Source organism: Rhagoletis pomonella, unplaced genomic scaffold, assembly GCF_013731165.1.
Source record: "Rhagoletis pomonella isolate Grant_MI unplaced genomic scaffold, Rhpom_1.0 Rhpom_scaffold_00007, whole genome shotgun sequence".
Taxonomy (NCBI): domain Eukaryota; kingdom Metazoa; phylum Arthropoda; class Insecta; order Diptera; family Tephritidae; genus Rhagoletis; species Rhagoletis pomonella.
The window spans coordinates 23664816-23687972 of record NW_023458561.1 but is presented as its reverse complement, the minus strand read 5'-3'; the positions used below and the strand labels follow the sequence as shown (position 1 = coordinate 23687972).

The window sequence follows — 23157 nt, the reverse complement described above, 5'->3', positions numbered from 1 at the left end:
AATCTTGTTGACACAATGCAGTGATATTAGTTCTCATACACTGCACACTGTTTTTTCGTTTTTTTTTTTTGTTTTAATTTTTCAATAGTTAAATTAATTTTGTACACTTCATACATTCATAACTGCTCAAACTCATTCATTCATACACATTATCGACTTCATTGAGTACTCAACAATTTATTTCATTCCGCACATTCCTGGTCGGTGTTCATTCGTACATGCTATTTTTTATGACTACTTTGTCCAATTTGTCATGTTTAGTAGCAGTAATATGTATGCGCAATGTAATGTAATGTGTATGACAGCGCAATGCCAACAATATTTATTAATATACAACAACAAATAACAAATGGACAACAATTGCAACCGACAAATACATAAATGACATGAACAACAATTGAACTGCCGACAAAAACGCCGGTAACGTGCACAGTACCTAGTAGCTAATAATGGAAATGAGCAACAAGTGCAGTTAATTATTTACAAATATGCAAGTATTTCAATGCAATCTCTTGTATTGTTGAATCGAATGAAACCTGCTATGACATGGTTAGTACGAACATATGCGTATGTACGTATGTATGTATTTTTTTTTTCATTACTATATTAGCTTAATGTGGCTGTGCATAACTTATAAAAAGCGAACCCCACTCGTGTTATCAAAAACAATATCCGCAACGATCAAATATGCATCTTTTGAAAACTCCTATGTGTTAACGTTTGAAACTCAGCCCTGAAAGAAATTTAATTATAGCAGGCACTGTATTCCGTCAAATGTTTGGATTTTTTTTTTTTTTAATTTAAACCATTTTAGAAGCATTGATAACACCGCGCCCACAAAAAAAAAGGGGTGTGCTTTGACCCACTGAATCCGAATCTGGGGTCCGTTTGACTCATACACCTCCTAAATTTCGAGGAAATTACGAAAAACCAAAAAAAAATAATTGCCAAAAATTCGGCACATAAAAAAAACAGTTGTCGTGTATTTAATCAGACCCACCTACCGACATGTAAATTGCGCATTTTTTGCAATTTTTTCGGTTTTTCGCAATTTACTCGAAATTTAGGAGGTCTATTTGTCAAACGGACTTCAGATTCGGATTCAAATTATATTTCATTTTTGTGTTTTGTTCCACGGGTGCTCCTATCCAATACCCATGTTTCATCTAATGAACCAATTCAACAAACTTAATAGTAAATACGGCAAATGAAAGCTAGCGAAATTCTCCATAAACCGTATTACATCACTTTCCGATAGGACTGATAATTTTTGACAAATAAATTAATCATTCCAGTTTTTTTGTTTTCTGATGAAAGAATTAAAAAAGTCAAATTTTGACAGGAGAAAATTTTGAAAAATGACAGGTTCTGTGCCAAATTTTTGCATTTGTCCTAAAGGCAATTGTGTTACAAAACAAAAAAAAAAAGTTACTAATGAGGAAAATCGATGGATGATCTATGGAAAAGTGATGTATGTATATATGGGCTACGAAGAATTTTGTTAGCTTTCGTTTGCCGTATTTCGTATTTTCAGACGGGTGAAAAGCTCTATGCCTATAACTCCTTATGCAGCCCCTTTACTTGATAGAATATCTGCCACTTTATTGCCCATGATTCCGTTTTGTCCCGTCAGCCAAACGAGGCGACTCCAGTTCCTGGGTACGTTGAGTATTAAGAGCTGAGGGCAATCGCACACCAGTTTTGCGCTGACACTTGACGAGAAGCAGAGTGTATGTATTCTGCATATTGTCGCAGACGTACTTCAATGGCGTGCACAGAGCTAATATTTCACATGCTATTTAAAAGGATCCTTCGACGCCTTGGTCGATTTAGAGCCATCAGTATACCAGAAATAACTAGCCAAACATATATCTCGAATTTTCGACGCTTTGGAATATTACGTAGCGATATGTAGATAAATACATCTGTATGCCTAAAGTACTGTCCATCTAAAATTTAAGATAAAGACTACCTAACCCGTGTAGAAGACTCCGATAATCATACATACATACATATAGTATAACACATTTATGAACTTTGCTAGTACTGGAACCTTTTGGATTCATGTTGCTCGTTCGCAAGTTTTCTTTATGACTTTCCGTTTTGATACTGTGATGTCTCAAAGTTTGTAAATTGATCTAAGTGACAATATTGCTAAATTGCGATAAGAGTTGGGCATAGTTGCACAGGCTTGGACTGAAACATGCCAACTAATAGACACGGCAACAACAATTGTGCAGCCTGGGTTGATTGACTGACGAATGGCCTGGTAGGTATGCTATGTGAAAGCTACACAAACGTATGCTCATATTTATTTACTAACTTGCTAACTTACGATTGTTACCCGTCGTTTGTCGAGAAGTCAACTGTGGCGATTCTTTCTACTGTGTAACTATCTATGTATGTACATTAGGGTGGTCCTTAAAAAATCAAATAAATAATACCACGGTCACAGATATCGCATATAAATTGTGGTCCCGATCGGAGTCGGTTAAGGCGTGTCGCAAAGAGGTCAACGGCCAGATGCCTCTATGGACTCAAAAAATTAAAAAAATTTTTTTTGTTATTTAATACTCAAAATCGATACTACTAAAGTCGAGGATAACACTTATAAATTTCGGTCCCGATTGATGTCGGTTAAGACGTCTTCATTGGGTAATCTGAACTTTGACCACTGTGCGACACGCCTTAACCGACTTCAATCGGGAGAAAAATTTGTATGTGATATCTTTGACTATGGTAGTATCGAAAAAAAGTATTTTAATTTTTTGAGTCTCCATAGAGAAATCTGAACTTTGCCCCCTGTGCGACACGCCTTAACCGTCTCCAGTCGGGACCAAAATTTATATGTGATAGGAAATCTGATGCAAAAATTTGCTTCCCACATTTAATGACCACCCTAATGTACATAAGTGCTTTTAGTAACAAGAAAAAAACTTTCCATCACTCAAGTAGTGGTACGAGTACCAATTGTTTACGCTTCATTCAGAAGGCGTTCACCATATTACGCACATTCCATTTAATTTATTATTATTTGTTGTTATTGTTTATTTTATATTATTTTTGCGGAGCATCCAGCAAGTTTCGATGTGAGCCTGAACTCGGCTGTACATATGTACGTATACTTGCTTGTGGGGATTTTTCTTTAAATTAATAAGTTTTAGGGGAATTAAAATATCATCGGTAATTTAGGTTTAACTAAGCACGAAGTACTAAGTAGAAGAAAATAATTCAATAACTTGCAATATGACCTTCGACTAATATTAGGAAGAAGTCTTTAAGGAATTACGTAAACAGGACGAAAGTCCGTTATTTGTCTGCTTAATGCCATTTTTTTTTTTGAGTGATACTAATAACGGGGTTACGAAGCAAATTTATTCACTTCCAGTTTACTGTCGTCTCAGGTTACTCAATTTGTACATTGCCCGCTGTTTGTTTATGTATTTACATACACATATGTATGTATGTTTATGCACTGACGTAAATGTGATAACTTAATATACCCAGCGAGAAATCTACTAAACATGAAGTGTGAGTCTAAACAAACCCATGCGTGCTTGTGTTATTGAAACTGTTGCTTGGGTTGCGCGAAGTTTTTGAACTTCTTGAAACCTTGAACTTCTCAGAAACTCAGAAACGAGCACCAACCACAGCTTATATCGATTCAAGAAACCCACTGTCACATGTCCCAAGAGCTTTACCCCTATACCTCCAAAAACTACACAGCCTACTTCCCCAACCACATCACAAATACTTACGCCAAACAAGGGGTTGGCGTTTTAACAAAGAGTAACATCCCGCATATGCAAATATTTAATACATCTTCTATTTCTATACGGAAGTACTCAAAAGACTACTCTAAACATCATCAAGCCCTCATACCACCAAGCCATTAGGAGCAGCCTTTATGCGTTTGTCACAACCCTGATAAACAACATGTTGACTGAAGCAGGCCTTCCCACACTGGAAGACAAAATCTCCGACTCGACAGACTCAGACTACTATCGAAAATCCTGTTTCAAAATAACTCAGTAATCGACAACGACACCAATAATAAAGCCATCCTCTGCCAGAAAAAAAAACCAAAACTCCTCTCAGCTATACACAACATTCTTAAAGACCACAACGAAATACATCAAATGCACAACCATCATATCAAAAAATACTCGCACTGACTCTTTGATGCAAATACATGCAATACAGAGCTAGCAATATATAAAAAAGACTAAAATCCTAACACAATGTACGCAAAACTATTCAATCAACAACTGTCCGAATTTAAAAACCAACATTACGAAATACTCTATACAGAACATAGCACCGCTTACGCAGCAGTCGACGCAAACGGCCATACGTTATCAAACTACACAATGCAATCTACCGCGTCAATATTTACTGCGGAAGCCGCGGTTATAATGGAGGCGCTTCATATAGCCCAAAAAAGAAGAAGAAGGCTGAAATCTTCAGCGACACCCTCTCTGTTTTAGAAGCCATAAAAAATATATCCAACAGCAACTGGGACACTATAAACGCTATCCGTGATATTTTATACCAGTCCCAATACACAAAACCAGTAATGAGGAAACAGATAATGCAGCGAAGTCTGCGTGCAAAGCACCAATCATCATCAGCCCCATTATAGAGAAAACCGATCTAGCGCGATTTTGTCTTCAACAGTACCGAAAACAACAACACGCCAAAAGAGCACTCAATAAACATCACCATTACTCAACTGTTAACACAAACAATACACCTGCCATATACCCAACTACCATAGAAAAAGAAAAAATCTTTGTATCTTGCCGCCTTCGCCTTGGGCATACAAACGCAACTCAACGCACGCCTCGAATGTACAGAGCACCACAGGACTAGAAATATCATCCTTAAAAACCACAACTCAATCGATCTATTCAAATCCAAAATATCAACGTTATCTAGTAGTAGTAACGGAAGGTTAATGAAATGTTTCTCTGGCAACAGTATCTTCCAAAATCGAAATTACGCTGAGAAAATTAAAATCATACTTTCTAGTCGAGCTTTTCCTGCAGGGAGACTCATTACATGTAGGTGTGTATGTATGCATGTGGAAATTGTTTTGTAACGCCAAAAACTCTGGGGATAATTCTGCCAATATCCGCTGGCGAATTGTGCACGAAATTTCTTTGAGGAAGCTTCGATAAAAACAAAACGTGGCGAATTAGGGAACAGGTGGCGGTTTCGCAGTTTTCATAATGTACATCGCGTGCTTCGCATTTTCTTACCTTGTTTGCTAATTTTTTGTTGATAAATCTTAGGTTTCGCGGCCAATTTAAGCATTCACTAATTCGTCTTTACACAAATCTAATAAGCGAATTGGCGACGAAGTCGATTATTAAATTAGCGCTGTCTGCGATGTTAATCCGTATTTTAATAAACACGAAAGTTAATACGGTGCAGTTTGTATATGTATATCTACTATATTTCGACGGGGTGGGTAATGGTTTGTGGAGGCAAGTACTAGGAAAAATTAATTGGCAATTTTTTTTTTCATTTTGCTAAAGTTAGAAATAAATAACAAGAATTATGTTTCGCATTTGTTTTGGACTGCTTCCGTATAGATGTATGTAAGTTTTTCGGGAATATAATTTTTACCATAACTTTTAAGCCTCTCCTTTATTTTCATTCAATTATTTCGTTTTCACCTCTTTTAATGTAAAACCACTTCATTTAAGTTGCGTTTTTTTACTAATTTCCAGTAAAATCTAGTAAAAGTTTTTACGAATTTTCATGTTTTGGCGTTTTCGTACGCAAATTTTGCAAAGTAGGGGAAATTGAGAGAGCGAAAAATGACAGTTGAAGTCGTAAGTTTTTACTGGATTTTACTGGATAAATTTTTACTTGTAAGAATTTGCCAGTACGAAAAACAGCTGAACGCATGTTGCTGGATGAAATTTAAACTAATAAGGAAACTGTTTGTGGGCTTTTATTGTTGAATTTCACAAAATAAACCTATTTAAATACAAAATATATTGTTTTATTAGGAATTTGCTGCGAATAAACAACCAATTTATCAGCTGTTCATGAAACTTGCAAATTATTACTGGAAAAGCGTTCGCGTACTTTATTGGAAATTTTTTCTATGAGAGCGAATTCTTAGAAATAAAGTTACTGGAGAGTTGCTGGCAAGTTACTGGATAATTTAGTTGCGTTCGATAACAAAATTAGCCAACACCAGCCAACAATCAAAATCAAGAGAGTAAGCGAAAATTCTCTCTCAAAGAGATGAAAAAGCAAAAAAGTAAACGAACAGGAAATTAGCCATCACTTGCAAAAACCGGAAGAAGAAGACACACCAGCTGACTTTGTTTGTGTTTTATTTGTAAACAAACTGAAATTCATGTTGCCTCCATAGAAGAAAAAAGGAAAGTGAACGTTCAATGTTCGCCAGGAACATTTCTAGAAGTAAAAACTAGTTGGCGCTATCATAAAGTCACATAGCAGGCAGCCAAAAAGCATATAAATACCAAAACTCGGAAAATGCAATTTTGTTTGTTTACAAAAATTGCAACCATATGTTTTGTGATCATATGTTTTCGTGTTGGATAATTTTTGCTGACTAAAATTTTGCCAGTACAAAATGAACGCTTCTTTTGCATCAAAATGAACGCTTGCTCTCTCAATTTTTGTGTGTTGGATAATTTTTTGTCGTTATAGAACGCCATCCAGTAAAAATTTGGAAAAACTATTACAAATTTTTGATTTGTCGAACGCACCTTTTGTAAAAAACACAACTTTAGTCTGCAAAAATATTTTGGCACACATAACTACAAAGCTAAGTTGTGTTTTTGCAAACTTGTTTGTCAGCGAATTATCGATGCTATGTTAATTTCAACAATGTTTACGCTTAATTCATTTGAGGTCCGCATACTTTCACAGATACCCGAAGTTGCCATCTCTTGAATCTTTTGCTCTAAATTACTATCTTTATACATACAAATGTATATACGCACAAATTTATCGTTATATCTTTTCCAATTTTACCATCTTGCCGGTCTCTCCTAAGTTGACTTTGTTTTATTTTTTATTTTTTTTTTGCTACCCTTCGGTTGCAACCTTTGCTGTGGCCAATACTGTGAATTTGCTTGTTTCCGGTTGGGTTGGGCGCGGCCACTTTCAGTGCGGCTTTAAACTTTTCCTTCTCTACGTTACAATGTTCTTTTTATGCAAATGTACTTAATAGTTTGGTCAAATATTTGAATATCTCTCCGCTTTGTTCGCTTATTGGCAAGCACCGTTTCTTTGTGGACATAATTTATTTCATAATTTTATTGATTTGATATAAAAACTGGCGGTTAGTCACGTGTAAGAAACTTTGCGCTGAAATTTAAATTTGTGGGTGGGATGGCTGAATTAGGTGCAAATTGTACACATATGTATATGTATTTACATATGTGGGCCCATTAGGCTGGGTTAGGAAAATAAGTTTGTAATAGCAACGCCAACTGGTTCGAAAGCTTACTTCGTGAGGATTGAAAGAGCTTTGAGGAAAGGGCGATTTTGGTCGTTTTTTCGCAGGGCTAGGGCAGACATTTGGAGGATTCACAAGTCGTATTAAGCGTCGTTATATCTTAAAGTCTTAGAAGTTGTCAATATAAAAAAGAAGTTAAAGGCGTTTTAAAAGATTTTTAGGGTATAATAACATCCAAAATATATTACCTATTAGTTAAAAAACATTTTGGTGGAGTTACAAATTGCCTGAAATTTTACGTTGAAAATTTGCAGATTTTAAGACATTACGACGCTTCTTAACACGTCTTGTATATCCCCTATATATCTTCATGAAGAAAACTTTTAAACAAGAAGTATATTGCACTTTCCGCATGAACTATATTTTACTAAATAAGCACATTTTTTTACTTAACGTATGCACATGCATGTTTATCTAACAAATAAATAACTGCCAGCTTTAATAAGCAAATTAACTGTATTACACGTGTTACCAATAATACATATATATATATATATATATATATATATATAGATATATATATAGATACATACGCACATTAGGGTGGTCCAAAATGCATGCGAAAAAGAAGAGTCAGAACTTTTATGCTCTCACCCCCTAGGATTGTTCTATACCGGAAAAAATATATCCTTATTTTTTTATTTTGAAATCAGGAATATTTAGAGGTCGCTCAAAGCGCCCAAAATTTTCCATGTATTTTATATGGGGAAAAACAACTTTTCGTATAAATGGTTTAGAATAGTTAAAAATCAATATTTTTCTACCAGAAAACTTTGTTCAGCTGCAGGAGATTCCCAATAATAATACCCAATTGTTTATTTAACCATTTGTTATATCGCAACTATAATTTATATGTCCGCCAAAAACCCACCAAAACCCCGAAAAATGCAATGGGGCGTCCAATAAAAAATCGTTAGTATTCAAAAATTGTTAAATAAACAATTGGGTATTATTATTGAAAGTCTTCGGAAGAGAAGCAGAGTTTTCTGATCGAAAAATATTGATTTTCAAGAATTCTGTGCCATTTCTACGCTTTGAGCGACCTCTAAATATTTCTTGATTTCAAAATAAAAAAGTAGCTGTATACTTTTTTTTCGATATAGAACAATCCTAGGTTGAGAGAGCATTACAATTCCGATTTTACTGTTTTTGGACCACCCTAATGCACATTCTTATTTAAAAAATTTCTATTTACTGCATTTGCATACATTTACTATGCACATTTGTGCATACATATGTATGTGTTGTGTTTAAACACAAAAACAACCAATATACACAAATATCCTCGATTGCGCCAATGCGACGCGTAATAACTTAGGTAATAGGGAAGCTCAATGTTGGATATCTATAATAATAGGTATGCGTTGTAAACGCTGTGTGGTAGGAAATAACTTGTTGCCTGTCGCGTAATGATAAGCAAATACATACATACATGGTTAGAACAAAAATATATACACTGATAGTAGACTGTCTAAAAATAACCAACACCCTCTTACCAACCACCATCTGCTTTCAAATATTATAAAAATAAAAAATAAACGAAATAAGTAGTTAAGGAAACTGCAGTTGGCGATTTTGTTATATGTACATAAGCACATAAGAAGAGATCAATGGGTAGTCAAATACAAAATTTCAATATATATATACACAGCTTGTAAAATAATATCTGTGAAGTCACAAAAAAAGGACGAAAAATGCCGTGTTTGAACATATTCAGAAAAATTGCTTTCTTTCAATAAGAAGCCTGTGTAAGAGCCTTAAATTAGTTAGTCCAAAGCCAAACTCTTATAAGAAAACTAGAATTCATGGCCTTGACGGGTTGCAGTGAAAAAAGGGAAAGAAAAGAAGTAAAGTGGTACTAATGAGGCACACAGAAACATAGATTACTTTTTTCCGAGGAGATTATTTTTCATTTACATTCATTTCTAAATCCCAAATATGTATAATGAAAATTACGTAGCTAATATGTGCTATATTTTGAGAGCTATAAAAGGTATTAATTGGTTCCCAAATGAATGTTTCTCTCGCGATGGTTTGGGGCACGATTTGCATAATGTCAACCATAAAATTCTATTTTCGATAAGTGTCATAAAAAAAGAATTATTATTTTAAAACTCTATGCCATGTGATTCTAATGCAGTGCAAATGTCTGGAATTACTATAGAAAATTATACTTTTAACAGGATTCTATTCCCACATTTAAAGTGAGAAATCCGAAATGGTGAAAAGAAATTGTTTCCATAAGTTTTATCTTAGCGAAAGAATTGGCCCCAATGTTCGGATTAGAGAGCTTTAGGCTGTATGCCAAGCAAACTAGGAAACATAAATAACATTATCTTTGATAATTTACAAAAGGATTTAACAAAAATATGGCATAAAATGTCAAACGAACTCGGCCATACCGCCGCGAAAATTTTATCAAGCCCGTTAAGGCATGTGCTCCAAATCAGTAGCACGAGGATTGAAATGAATGGTTAAAATATGCATATCTTAAATAATTTATGGTTCTATGAATGAATCATTAATTATTCGAAATAAAGTTAACCAGTTTGTCATTCAAAAAACCAGCTGCGGCAGTTATTATTTTACACGCTGTATAGTACATATGAATGTATATACATATGTACAGTTGTGAGTAAAATAATATCAGCCAAATTCAAAATGATGTTGTTGGTATCTTATGTTTATTTATTTATTGTTAATAATTTTCATTTAAAATATGGGCCGATCTTTATCAGAAACCGCCTAAATAAAAGTTTCAAAGCTTGTACAAAGCTCACAAAAACAAGTTAAAACTTAAAAAAAAAATAAAAATGTCAACAAAATTTCGATTTTTTTAATTCACGCGTGAACAAAACTTATTTTTATATGGAATAAAATGTGCTACACCCCGACAAAAAAATTTTAAAAAATCAACGGTAGTTTTTAGCGACTTGAAGCTTGCACTTTGTTATCCAAAAATTGAATGGGTTACGAAACTGCATACTCAAACTGTTTCTAGAAAATCGAATTAAAAAAAACAATCGAAATTTTTAGGAAAATTGTTTTAAGTTTAATAGTTTTTGTGAACTTTGTGCAAACTTTGAAACGATTGTTTATGTGGTTTCTGATATACATAAATCGACACATATTTTAAATGAAAATTATCAACAATAAATAAATAAACAAAAGTTACCTAGAGCATCATTTTGAATCTTGCTGCTAGTATTTTACTCGCAGCTTTATATAGTACTTAGTACCAGAGTTGGGCAAAATTTATTCGAATGACGAATAACAGATAAATAAATTGTTGTTTTCGTTATTCGTAAATAATAAATAATTTAGTTTATTTAAAGAAAAATGTTTCGAATGACGGATAAATTCGAATAATTAAGGATAATTAAGCTAGTAATAATCTTGATATAACAGTAAACAGAATTCAACTAACTGGCCATCAGTGGCAATAAAGTTATAATCAGGGAACGGATTTTTAGGACCTAAAAACCTATAAAAAAGGCAAAATAAAGTAACGAAATAGGCTGGAAAAGGCAAAACAAAATAGCGAAAAAGGCAGGAAAAGGCAAAAAAAAGGAATTGGAAAAAAAGCAAAATAAGGCACTAAAAAAGACAGAAAATACGAAGAACAATCAAAAAATATATTTATTTTAGAAATGCTTATATTACAAGTAAAAAGAGAAAAACTATGAACTAGTTTCATTATATGAAAAATTTGTACTTTGAATCTTTGACTATTTTATCCTTTCGAGTTTCTAACACATAAAACTTTAATCTGTATAGTTGTAGTAACATTGAACCCTCAAGATGCATTTTGAAGTTTTCTGGCAGCATTTTCATTCGATTTTCGCGAAGAAAAGCCTTGAATGTACTAAATGTGTGCTCGACGTAAGTTGATTCAAGTGGAGCCCAATTTAAATATGGAACGTTTGAAACGTTCATATTATCAGGAATAAGGGCGTTTTCCTCGCCCTTTACAATTTTATCCACTCCCCTTATTGTCTTCAAGCCTACGTTAGCTGAGAAAACGGCTTTGAATTTTTTCAACACCAATTTGGCAAGAGATCCCTGTGCTTCTATAAACCGCATGGGCATGTGTATATTTTTTAATCTTAAAAGCAAAATTGTAAATGCTATAATCACTGTTTTAAAGGTAGAATAGGCAAAAAAAAGGCAAATATCTTAAAAAAGGCAAAAAAAAGGCAACTTCAAATGTGTATATATGGAATCAGGGAAAGCTAAATCGTGGACATTCTTAATCGAATATACTCTATCTCTTTAGCAGAAAAAAAGGGCAATTTCCATAAAATCCGTTCCCTGGTTATAATAATGTTTTTAAAAATTATTTCAGAAAACCAATAAAATCTCGAATATTTCATAAACAATTTAATCACGAATAATTCATTCAAATCCGTCTATTCGCACGATTCATTTATTCTTTAATGAATTATTTCCGAATAAATTTAGTATTTTACGGATAAATTTTTATTTAATTAAATTATCTATGCAGGGTTGCCTGGTCAGAAATGCTGAAAAGAACGGGCACGTTTAGTTTGACAAGGGAATGAAAGGCAGAATGAGGGGTTTGTTTCTTTTAATTACGAACAAACATACTAAAACTGGACTGTCCGGTTAAAAAGCGGCACCTTGCAACCTGTGTACAACAACATGTGTGTAACAACCCAGCCAGCCAAAAATTCGAAAATGGATCCAAAAATGAAAAAAGTGAATGAAATGATCCGTTTACCACTAAAGTGTTCGGCTGAGATGTATGTACATACATATGTACAGAAAAGTACCTAAAATGCTTGTGAAACGGATGCTTTTTTGGTTTTTTTTTTGAATGAATTTTTCGTTCAATATGCTTCTATATTTCACATACACTGGCGAAACAAAATATTGGAATTAAATTTTTATGTTTTTTGATGTAGAATGAACCATATTTTTATACAAAATTGCCGGAAAAATATTAGAATAGAAACTGTTGCATATATTGTGAAAAATTTGCTGTGCCAATACTTTGTTCCGGCAGTGTATGTTTTTTTTTATAATTCGAAAAAAAATCAAGGAAGCTCCTGACGACACTAGAACCTAGCAAATCGTAGCACGCTCCTCTGCGCGCTCAGTCACTCCCAACTATGTATACATGCTTTCAAATGTTCAACTTGAACAAATAAAATAAAGTTATATAATCCTATTCGAACGTTTTCCGGATAGGAAAATTAACGAAAATTGAAGTCATTTTCTGTATGTTTCCGGACACGAAAAATGTACGGAACCGCAGTGTCGGCAAAATTTACGTATTTCTGCTGAATGGGTAACTATATATGTAGATATTCGCTAGACTTTTAGTCTGTTTTGATGTCACAGAAAAACACATGTTTTCCTGTAAACTGACGTGTTTTGTTTTATTTTCTAAAGTGTAAATGAGCGACGAGGTCACAATAGTTGAACTTCAGATATTTTAATTATGTGAAATGTGTGTCTGATTCAGTCGTCGCGACACATATACATATGTAAGGCGCAACTGCCTCATTTACACTTGTACAAACACTATGCAACATAATTGTTGAATCATTGTAGTGAAATTGTGTTAATGTTATGAACTTATAACTACTTATGATTCTAGATTTTACGCTTTTTCATCTTTTGTATGGCCCTGCGGTCCTCTTCATCAGCAGCTAAGGAGCATTGAAACGCCAAAAACTTTCAAGGCTTGCTATTACTCGACAATTTTAGTGTTATTGTATATCGACAGCTGAGTGAAAGATCGACCTATCTTGGCAGCCAGTATAACAACGCCCTATATCAACATATTTTTAATATATTTTCAGTTGAAATAAGACGTTTTTCAACCAATTTCTGAAGTAGGGCGGTCTTGAAAAGTTTTCTGAGAGTTGAGGACGTTTTCGAACCATCTACCGAGATAGGTCGATCTTCCACTCAGCCGTCGATATGTCATGAGTTACAGTGGCGGTCAAAAATAAATGAATGGTGTTTCGTTTTTAATGGGGCATATTCTTGTTTTCGTACGAATCGAAAATCATGAAATTTTCCTATAATTTTCTATACAAAAATTTCAAATTTTCGATTCGTACGAAAACAAGAATACGCCTCAATATTTGCAATGTTTTTCAAACTAATATTTTTTTTTGATATTTTATAAGGTCATGCTTTAATAAAAACTATATAAATCACACTTTTAAACTTTATACAGAACTTAGAAAAATTCCACAAATTTTTATCTAAATTTCGAGCTTTTCAACCAGAATTTTTAAAAAATTTTGGCGTATGCAGTTAATAGGCTTATAGGTTAGGTTTAAATGGGATATAAAACTCAGGAAAATTCAATAAATTTGCATAATAATTTGCAACTTTCTATTCAGGTTTTTATTCAACTCGATTTTTTAGCAACTTCAAGCTTGTACTTTGAATTAGATGGGCTATAAAACTGCATACTTTGAATTTTTTTACTTTGAATAAAAAGTTGAACAAGTAATTTTTAGCAAAAAAAAAACCGACTTCAACTCTCATATAAAAAAAAATATAAATATATATATCTCATGATCCACTGATCGGATCTTAACACTACCTTTCCGATGCAAAATGAATTATCGAAATCGGTTGACGTGGTCCAAAGTTATGCGGTAACATACATAAAAAAAAACAAAAAAAAAAAAAATATTCCGACGAACTGATAACCTCCTCCTTTTTTGGAAGTCGGTTAAAAATAGTATGCAAATTTATTGAATTTTCCTAAGCTTTGCACAAAGTTTAGAGATTTAGTTTTTATGTGTTTTGGTGTAGGACGAACTATATTTTTATAAAAAATTAGCGAAAATAAATTGGAATAAAAAACTTTGCAGATAGAAAAATTCTCTGTGCTTATAGTTTTGTCCGGCACTGTATACTGCCTTTCGGCTATTTTTAACAACTCCAACTTTTAACTGCTGTCACTTTTGAAGTATGTATGTAGTTCGATATCCGGAATGGGAAAGCGCTTAAAATATAGTGTATGAGTATGTAGAATTTTTTAAAGGAAACAAGTTTAAAAATCCTTTATATCTTTTTGCCGTATTCCCTAAGGTGTCGATATAAAAATAAAATGCGATCATTTGTACAAATTTGTAACATTTTTTGGGCAAGAATTTCTTTAACAGTCAGATGATTGGTAGATCGCATAGACATCTATTTTTTTTTTTTTTTCGATGAAGAGTAATCTAACCTATCCACTCCGTAATATTACAATGATTTTAATATTATTTTTTGTTTGATATTTCCTTTGAGGTTATAATGCGTTCAACTTGAAAACGCCAAAAATAAATATTGTATGTATACCATAAAAGAACCGTTTTGATAAAGTCTTTGAAATTATTTATTAAGTTTAGAGAAATGCTTAAATATTTACCAAATAAATTAGCTGTAAGATACTCTGCCGTGTGTTTTTTTTTTTTTTGTTATCTAACCACTTGAATTATTTTTATAAAAACCACTCTTCAAGAGGCCATTTGATCTAAGTAGAAATTCATACAATTTTTAATAAACTAATTTCACAGCTTAATAGCGGATATATTCATAATAATCTTCGTAACTTCTCTTTCATGCTCCTTTCAATTACGTGCAGAAAGAAAGTTCAGCACACAAAGCGACGGGAATAGTGCCTTTTTACACCGCCTGCTGGCGCAGAAAAAAGGTAGACATCATATTTGCTGCTTTCTCATCGAACGTTTAATGCGAGTAGATAGCCTTTGCTTTGTCATAAATAGAAAAAAATAGAAAAAAGACCCTTAATATAAAAAAAAAGCTAATATTATTTTGCCAACAAAATCCATGGTAGACACAGCGCATCTGCAAACAATCAAGAAATGGCAATTGGCATATTCACTTTAGACGCCCACTAAAGATCGCTTAGTTGCACAACGCCCACCTGCATCAGCTTAGCTGCAGACATACATGCATACAAACATACACCTACCTCTCACCTTAACACCTACATACTTGCAAACGTTTCTTTAATATTATTATTTTTTTTTAATTTATTATTGTCATTTTGCCTGTTGCCCTCTGGCAATGTTTTTGACTTTCTTATTTCGTTTTACTTAAGACACTTTGAAGCTTTTGCTTCAGCAGATTCAGTAATTCTTAAATGTGCTATGTTTGGCAAAGTTAATTGGCCCAATTTAGGCGATGAATGAAAATTATCTTCGCCATTTTCATTTATTGCAATACCCGTTTTTGCTCGCACATAAATGCGCATTACATTTTTTTTTATTGATTTCCGCAAATATTGTCGGTAAACGTTGAAGCGTTGTATTGATTAGATCGGCGGTTTTGTTTTCATAAGCTTATTCTCTTTTGCCATTTATTTGCTCTTATTGATGATTACGTTGGCGACATTTTCGAGTCTTTTATTTCTGTTTTCCTTTTCCGCCGCTATTGCAAATACACAAACATACATACCTTCCCCACAATCACTCTCGTTCAAGCTCAAGAATATTCGCGCTTTTTTGCAAATACATAGAAATGCAAATTTGGCTTTCCAGTATGGGTATTCAAAAGTGTTCCATTACTACCTGAATTGAATTCCATAATTGAGATTATATACGGGTCAATCCATGTCAAATTGACCAAAAGCTGAAAACAAATTTCGCAAGCTCAAAATTTCACAATTTACCTTTATTTATTTATTTTTAGAATATCTTAAAAACTGTTATGATTACAAAAAGGTTCTGCTTTCATTTTAGAGGTGATATTTGAGCTATAAAAAAAATTATATTTAAAAAAAAAAAATATTCAACAATTTTTAATTAGCTCGAGACCGTTTTTAATAACAAAAACATTAAAAAAAAAATTTTATAAAAATATTACAGAATTTTTATTTTAAAAGATCTTAAAAGTAAAAACTTACATATAAAAGTATGAAAGTACATTAGGGCGCAGTAATTTAATGTCGAAAAAAGTGTATGGCATATTCGAATTCTACGTTAAATTCTAAGCAAAAATGGTAAACACTATATACCAATTTTTAAAATAAAAATCGGTGTATTATATCTTTTTCTGAACGAAATTAATTTTTAATTTACAAAATTTTGTGTTTTCTTCATACAATATACGGTTATTTAATTTTTTTTTATGGTTCTTTCGCCATTTTTGCTTAGAATTAATCGTACGAATTTGCTATGCAGTTTTTTCGAAAATTTTGTTCTGAACAAATTACTGCGCCCTAATGTACATATATAAATTTTTTGCTATTTTTTTCTGTTTTTAAACAAGACCTCAACATTTATCCTTTATTTAGGGCTACAAAGAAAAAAAAATTAAAATAGTTGGAAGTATAAAAAATTTACATAAATTGAAATTTAAAAAAAAATTAAAACAAAAACTTCTAAAAAATGTTGGCAACATTTTTTATACAATAGCTTCAACTGATCTTATAGGACTATAAAGAAAACAAACAATAAAAAAAATTGGAAGTACAAAAAATTGCAGAATTTTGAAATTAAAAATTTTGTAAAAGCAAAAATTCTAAAAAAAATGTGCTCATTTTTAATATAATAGCTCCAACTGATCTTAAAAAATCTTGAAATTTTCCAGACGGTGGTTTTTTAAAGATATGAATTCTTGAAAAGAAAATTTGCAAACTCTAAATAAGAAAAATAAATTAAATTAACATTTTTTGAACATCACTTTATAGAGATTGCAAAATTTTTTTCTTTCTAAGTTTAAAAAAAAAACATTGAAAAAAATTGTGTCAAACATTTTTATAAGTTTTACACTCCCAGTCATTTGAATAGCACACCCTTTTGGATCCTTATTTTTCCTTTTGTTTATTTAATATTCGCGATTTCTTATAAAATATGTAGCATATTATACGTGTAAATCCGGTTTTACAATTTTATTCAAATTTGAAAAACATGTCTCCAAAGGGGTGTGCTATTCTAATGACCTGCAGTGCTATTCAAATCTCCGCGATTGTACATATTTTTTCTTTAAATACATATATCTCGTTTAAAGCGAGACCAGAATAATTCTTGTAACTACATATAATAGATTTTGAGATATTCAAATTTTAATTTTATAATATACCGGAAATTGTGAAATTTATAATTTTGCATTTTCGAAAAACAGTTTTAATTGTTTTCCATTGGCAGGACTTTGTTATAAGATCAAAAAGTGACGAGCGACCAGACCAAAATTCATCCAAATCAAAAATGGTTGATTTCAACCATTGATCGATTTGACATGGTTTGGCCCATACATACATATGTATGTGTGTATCAAAAACTAATTGGTCGGTAATAATATTAGTATGTACATACATACATACATCATTATTGTTAAGTATTGGCTCAAAACGTCCGCTGGTTCTTATTTACGTTCATTGCAAAAACCCGTTTAAAATTACTAGTTTTAGTGAAACGAATCAACATATGCACAATTCATTCTTAAACTTAGTACCATAGCAATGAGAAATATTTTATGATTTAACTAATTGTTTTCATTATTTCCTTCCTTCCCCTTGCTCTCTTATCTAGGCGAACAAGAATGCTACGTTGTCCGCATCTGCAACCGGTGATCGCGTGCCACCCATTGGCAACTATCAATGGCCAGCCGATCAGACACCTGGCGTTATGGGACTCAAGAATCACGGCAATACATGTTTCATGAATGCAGTGCTACAGTGTCTCAGTCACACTGACATACTGGCCGAATATTTCGTATTGGATCAATATAAGGTGAGTAGGGTAGTGAACCTGATTTGATACTCGTAAGTACTTAAGTAAGTAAGACATATACATTTTAATATTAGGGGGGCACATAAACAGCTAGGATTACAGAACATACATCATCGAACACTTTTGTAATCGCACTTCATTTGTGTATTTAAAATCTTACTTTCCTTTTTCGTTTTTGAATTCACATCCAATTTTACCTTTGCAAGATGACTTAGTATATACACTTGTGGTCAGCTGATCAAGTTAAGTGACAATTTCACCAGTTTTAGTTATTTCTCTTTTTTCTATTACTTGTTTATAATTTTTTTTTATAAAAGTCTGGCACCTTACCTTGTGCAACAATTATAAAAATTCAACAAACTTTAACAATTACACCCAAAAATTTTTAAATTCTTATTAAAAATCTTTGGCAATTTTTTAGGTATGCCGTTTTATAGCCCATTAAACTTTAGTAGGTTAAAGTGCAAATTTCAATACGCTAGAAAATACCGTTGATTGGCTGGCGGTGCTGAGCAATTCCTCCCATATAAAGTATGCTCGATAGTTACTTTTATCGAACCAATTCTTTGTATCATAAATTCAGTTTTAAAGTTGTTTGTAAAACTGAACTGTGGATGCATTGTGTTCCTCGGTATTGCAATTTTTGGGCACTGCTGCATTAGAATATCTTTCCTGCGGCTGAGAAACCCTTCTGCCCAGATGTTGGTTCCACTCAGCCTTATGATAGCTCCCTCCGTCTGAGTCTGGATATATACGTACGTATATGAAGTGCAGGTGAGATTTGCAGGAACTTTCAAGGAAAATATCTTATAGCTTTGGTTGTGCGTACGCGTACCAACCTTGGTATCCTGGGTCGTACTAAATGTAGGGCCAGCTCAGTATTTTTAGGATATTGAAAGAAAAAATATTGATATCAGCATCTATTCATCGGCAGAGATTCGAAAATTTAAAAATTAGAGCGGCCCGTTATTTAATTTTATAATACATACGTTCGTACATATAATTTGTTCAACAAAATTGTCTTATTTGTTTTCCATTTAAGGCTGATTTAAAGAGGCGCAACAAAATCAATTCACGAAAATTCGGTACAAAAGGAGAGCTTACGGAGCAGTTGGCCAATGTACTGAAGGCGTTGTGGACATGCAAGAATGAGAGCGATCACAGCACCAGTTTTAAGGTAAAACTTCTGCGTTTTTCGTGAGTCAATTTTTGTATTTGCACATACATGTGTATGTATGCGTGCGTGTAAATATTTAAATTAACATTTATATTTTCTTATGCAAATTCTTTTTTTTTCTCGTGCAGGCTGTTGTAGATCGCTACGGTTCACAATTTCGTAGCTCAACACAACATGATGCTCAAGAATTTCTGTTTTGGCTGCTGGACAAGGTGCACGAGGACTTGAATACGGCTACGAAACGGCGTTACAAAAGTGTAAAGGTGATTATTACTTTTATTTACTTATTAACTCTACTTTCGGAACTTAAAGTCTGCATTTAATGTTTGTTTTATGAGATTCGTATCGACATAAAAGCGGGGGACGTTTTTGTTTATCGCTCATATACTTCTATTCGCTTATAGCCAGATTTATTTATAGCTATGACCTGTTACCGCCATTACCGCCATGACAACAAAAAAAAACGTGATAGTAAATATGGAAAATATAATTTTCATACCAAATAAGAATGTTAAGCACTGTTTTTAGATATAAAGGGGATATATGTAACTCCTTCTGGTCTCAGAACTTAAAAAGGAAGTATCTAAATATTTAATGAGAACAAATGAACGTTTTAAATTTGAATTTAATATTACAGCAACAACTGTGCTTTTATTAAGCATTATTAAAAAATTCTAATTGTGCAATTGCTAATAATTCGCGTTGATTTTTGATAATTCTTTTGTCGATGCTGTTAATATTCTCTCATATACAAAGAAAAAATGTCGAACACAGGTTTTTTTTTGGAGAAAATACGTGACACCGCCAGCAAAAAAAAAACGAACGTAGCATATCGATGACTGAGAGGAAGGTTACCTATCTCGGCAGCCAGTTCGAAAACACCCTTTCTCAGAAAACTTTTCAAGAACGCCCTATCTCAGAATTTGGTTCAAAAACGCCTTATCTCAAACGAAAATACATTGAAAATGTGCTGAGATAGGGCGTTTTTGAGCCGAATTCTTAAATAGGGAGTTGTTAAAAAATTTTCTGAGATAGGGCGTTTTCGAACTGGTTACCGAGATAGGTCGATCTTCCACTCAGCCATCGATATACTCTGAATACATACACTGCGGGCCCGATAATTAGAAACCACTTTTTTACAAGTTTTGACTATTTTTTTTGTGAGTTTTAATTTATTTAAACAATTTATACATATGTACATACAGATATAGGTCATACCAAGACTTATTAAACAGGTAGTAGGAGTAGAACAGCTATTTTTTCAATTTGTTCCGTCTCTAAACTGTCAAGTATTGTTAATTTTTTCACAAAAAGTTTTAATTGGCAAAATGTATTTGCATGTGAATATTCAAAAAAGCTATTGAAAGCCAGCTTTTCGAATGTTTGCTTAACTCAGGAGCATAAACGCTGATTATTAGGCCCTGCAAAGGATGTATTGATGTTTCTGGAATGAAGAAAATTTACAAAGAATGAGTCTCGACCCAAATTTAAATTGTTTTATTTCGACTTGTTTATATTTCACATCGCCCACTATCTGCCATTCCTAAATTGGCGCTTCAAGCGCCAAGGCACTGTCAAAAATCTTAATACTTATACAATTTGTATGAAGCATGCCACAATAACGCGGCGCTAGCGCCGAGCAAATGGAATTTACATTTTTGACAGGGCGTTACGTGTTGAAGTTCGATGCAGCAGACGGAAAGAAAGAAGGGGGCAAAAAAGTGAAAGCGGAAACGAGAATAAAAACGAGAGGAAATGAGAAAACGTCAAAAATTACGCCGCGATGATTTGGGTATAGCGTGCGCTGTCGCTGGTTGGCATTGGAAAACGCAACGCTTAGCGCTCCAAATTAGGGAAGCCAGTAGGATATTTAAAAAAGTAGACTATTTTTTGACACTTTAGATACCAGAAGCAACAACTAAATACACGTAAATGTTGTGTTTGCTCTAATGCTAGTACCTGTTTGATATGCCTTGGGTCGTACATACATATAAAACAAAGTTGTAACCCTTATACAGGATTTATAAAAATTCGCCAAACTTTAAAAAATGGACATACAAATTGTGTGGCCCAATAAATTATAGTATAATCTTGTGCAAATTTTAGGTGCATATTTCACAGATCTCGTTGATTTTGCAGATTTTTTATTTTTTTGCTGAGAAATTTTCGACTGATTTTGTTCAAAAATAGCTGGAAGAGCTATTTTTTACAGAAATGCACAATTTTTTTTTTTAATATTTGGAACGAATTTTAGAAAAGATTGTTGTATAGGCCCGAATTAAAAAGAAAAACTTGAATTTTTATCAGCATATGGGGAAAGTGGAATCTTTTTTTAGTTAGGATTAGTGTCATAGAAAGTCTTTTCTAACATCCATTGCAAGTATTTAAATAAAAATTGTTCAGTTCGGTAAAAAATTCGCTCTGCCAGCCAATCCAAAGTTGCAAAACGGTTCGAACCGCTCAACCGAACCGAATAAATTTTTCAACCATATACGACCCTAATTTGCTCCACTACCGATACACTTCTTTTTTTTTTATTTCTTTCACACCGTTTGAACCTTAATAAAAATTTGGGTAGTGTTCTATAATTACACAAAAACCATACTGAACCGATAAAGGCATGAGAGCTTTTTGTAGAAAGTTATTAAAGAAATTAATAGATTTTGATTTGTCCATCCAGCCTTGTAGAAATTTATCTTTTGTATATTTAGAAATGATACATATCTATCTTCTCGACAATGACGCAGGTTTTGTATTAAACTGATATTCCAACTTCAACAGTATGGAGGAAAATATGAGAAATTTCCACTTCTATCCAGCTTCTCTTACGCAAGCATTGCGAAGAAATTGCATCTTATCTACTTATTGACTATAATTGTAAAATGTTTCATGAATTGCATAAGTCTGCATCAAATGTTTTGAACATTTATGTATGTATAGGTATCAGAGAACAGCTTTGAGTATGATCGAGCCTTTTTGATCACACTCACTAAAAATCAAGCACAAGCGAACGCCACACTCGGCTATTATGTGTTCGATCGAGATGCATACCCGACAGCTGCTTTGGTTACGAACGAGTCTGTTCGATCACCCTCGCACAAGCGAACACCACACTCGGACACCCGCAGCTAACCCGAAAATTTGTGTAACAATGAAACGGACACCCGAACATTGCGATAAAATGCAGGACAACAAAGAAATTTACGCTGAAGGTAACTGGCGCCAATATGTTCCCACAAAGCATACGAAAATGTTGTTGCTTTGTGCTTGTGCATACGCAATGAAAAAATTAGAAGCGAAGTAGACAAAAATGTTTTTGCATCTATTTCGTATAGTTTCGCGTGGAAAGCTGTGTGTGTATATATTAGAACACAGCCTAAAACTATGTAGGTACATAAGTACTTTTACAAAAAATAAATGTGCACCGAGTGTATAGTGCTTGGGCATTGCCGATCTACACACATTTATACCTAAATGAATGTAGGCGTCGTGATGCCGCATTTTGTACGAGCAAAAATATAAGAAATGGTTAAATGTACACTTAAACAAACTACCGAAAAATTCAACCTTCTCTTTACCCTCTACGCACAAAAACTAAGAACACCGCGATGAGAAGGCAACATTTTTTGTAGAAACAAAAACGTCATAAGCCAATCAAGAAAATTTTGTGCACACTCGGGTTGAAACTCGAACACCCGGGTATATTGAGCTGCAAAGCACCCGAACCCAATCAAGTATGTATG

The 23157-nt window shown here is 33.2% G+C and overlaps 1 protein-coding gene across 2 annotated transcripts in view; it reads left to right on the top strand.

The window, feature by feature from the left end:
* Positions 1-23157, top strand: part of LOC118742480 (ubiquitin carboxyl-terminal hydrolase 31-like) — a 78439-nt gene that overhangs the window by 25247 nt on the left and 30035 nt on the right. For both annotated transcript variants that reach the window (XM_036474592.1, XM_036474591.1), the window contains exons 2-4: positions 18037-18237; positions 19280-19414; positions 19543-19677. In XM_036474592.1, coding sequence (XP_036330485.1) covers positions 18037-18237; positions 19280-19414; positions 19543-19677 — 471 coding nt within the window. The remainder of the gene's footprint in view (positions 1-18036; positions 18238-19279; positions 19415-19542; positions 19678-23157) is intronic.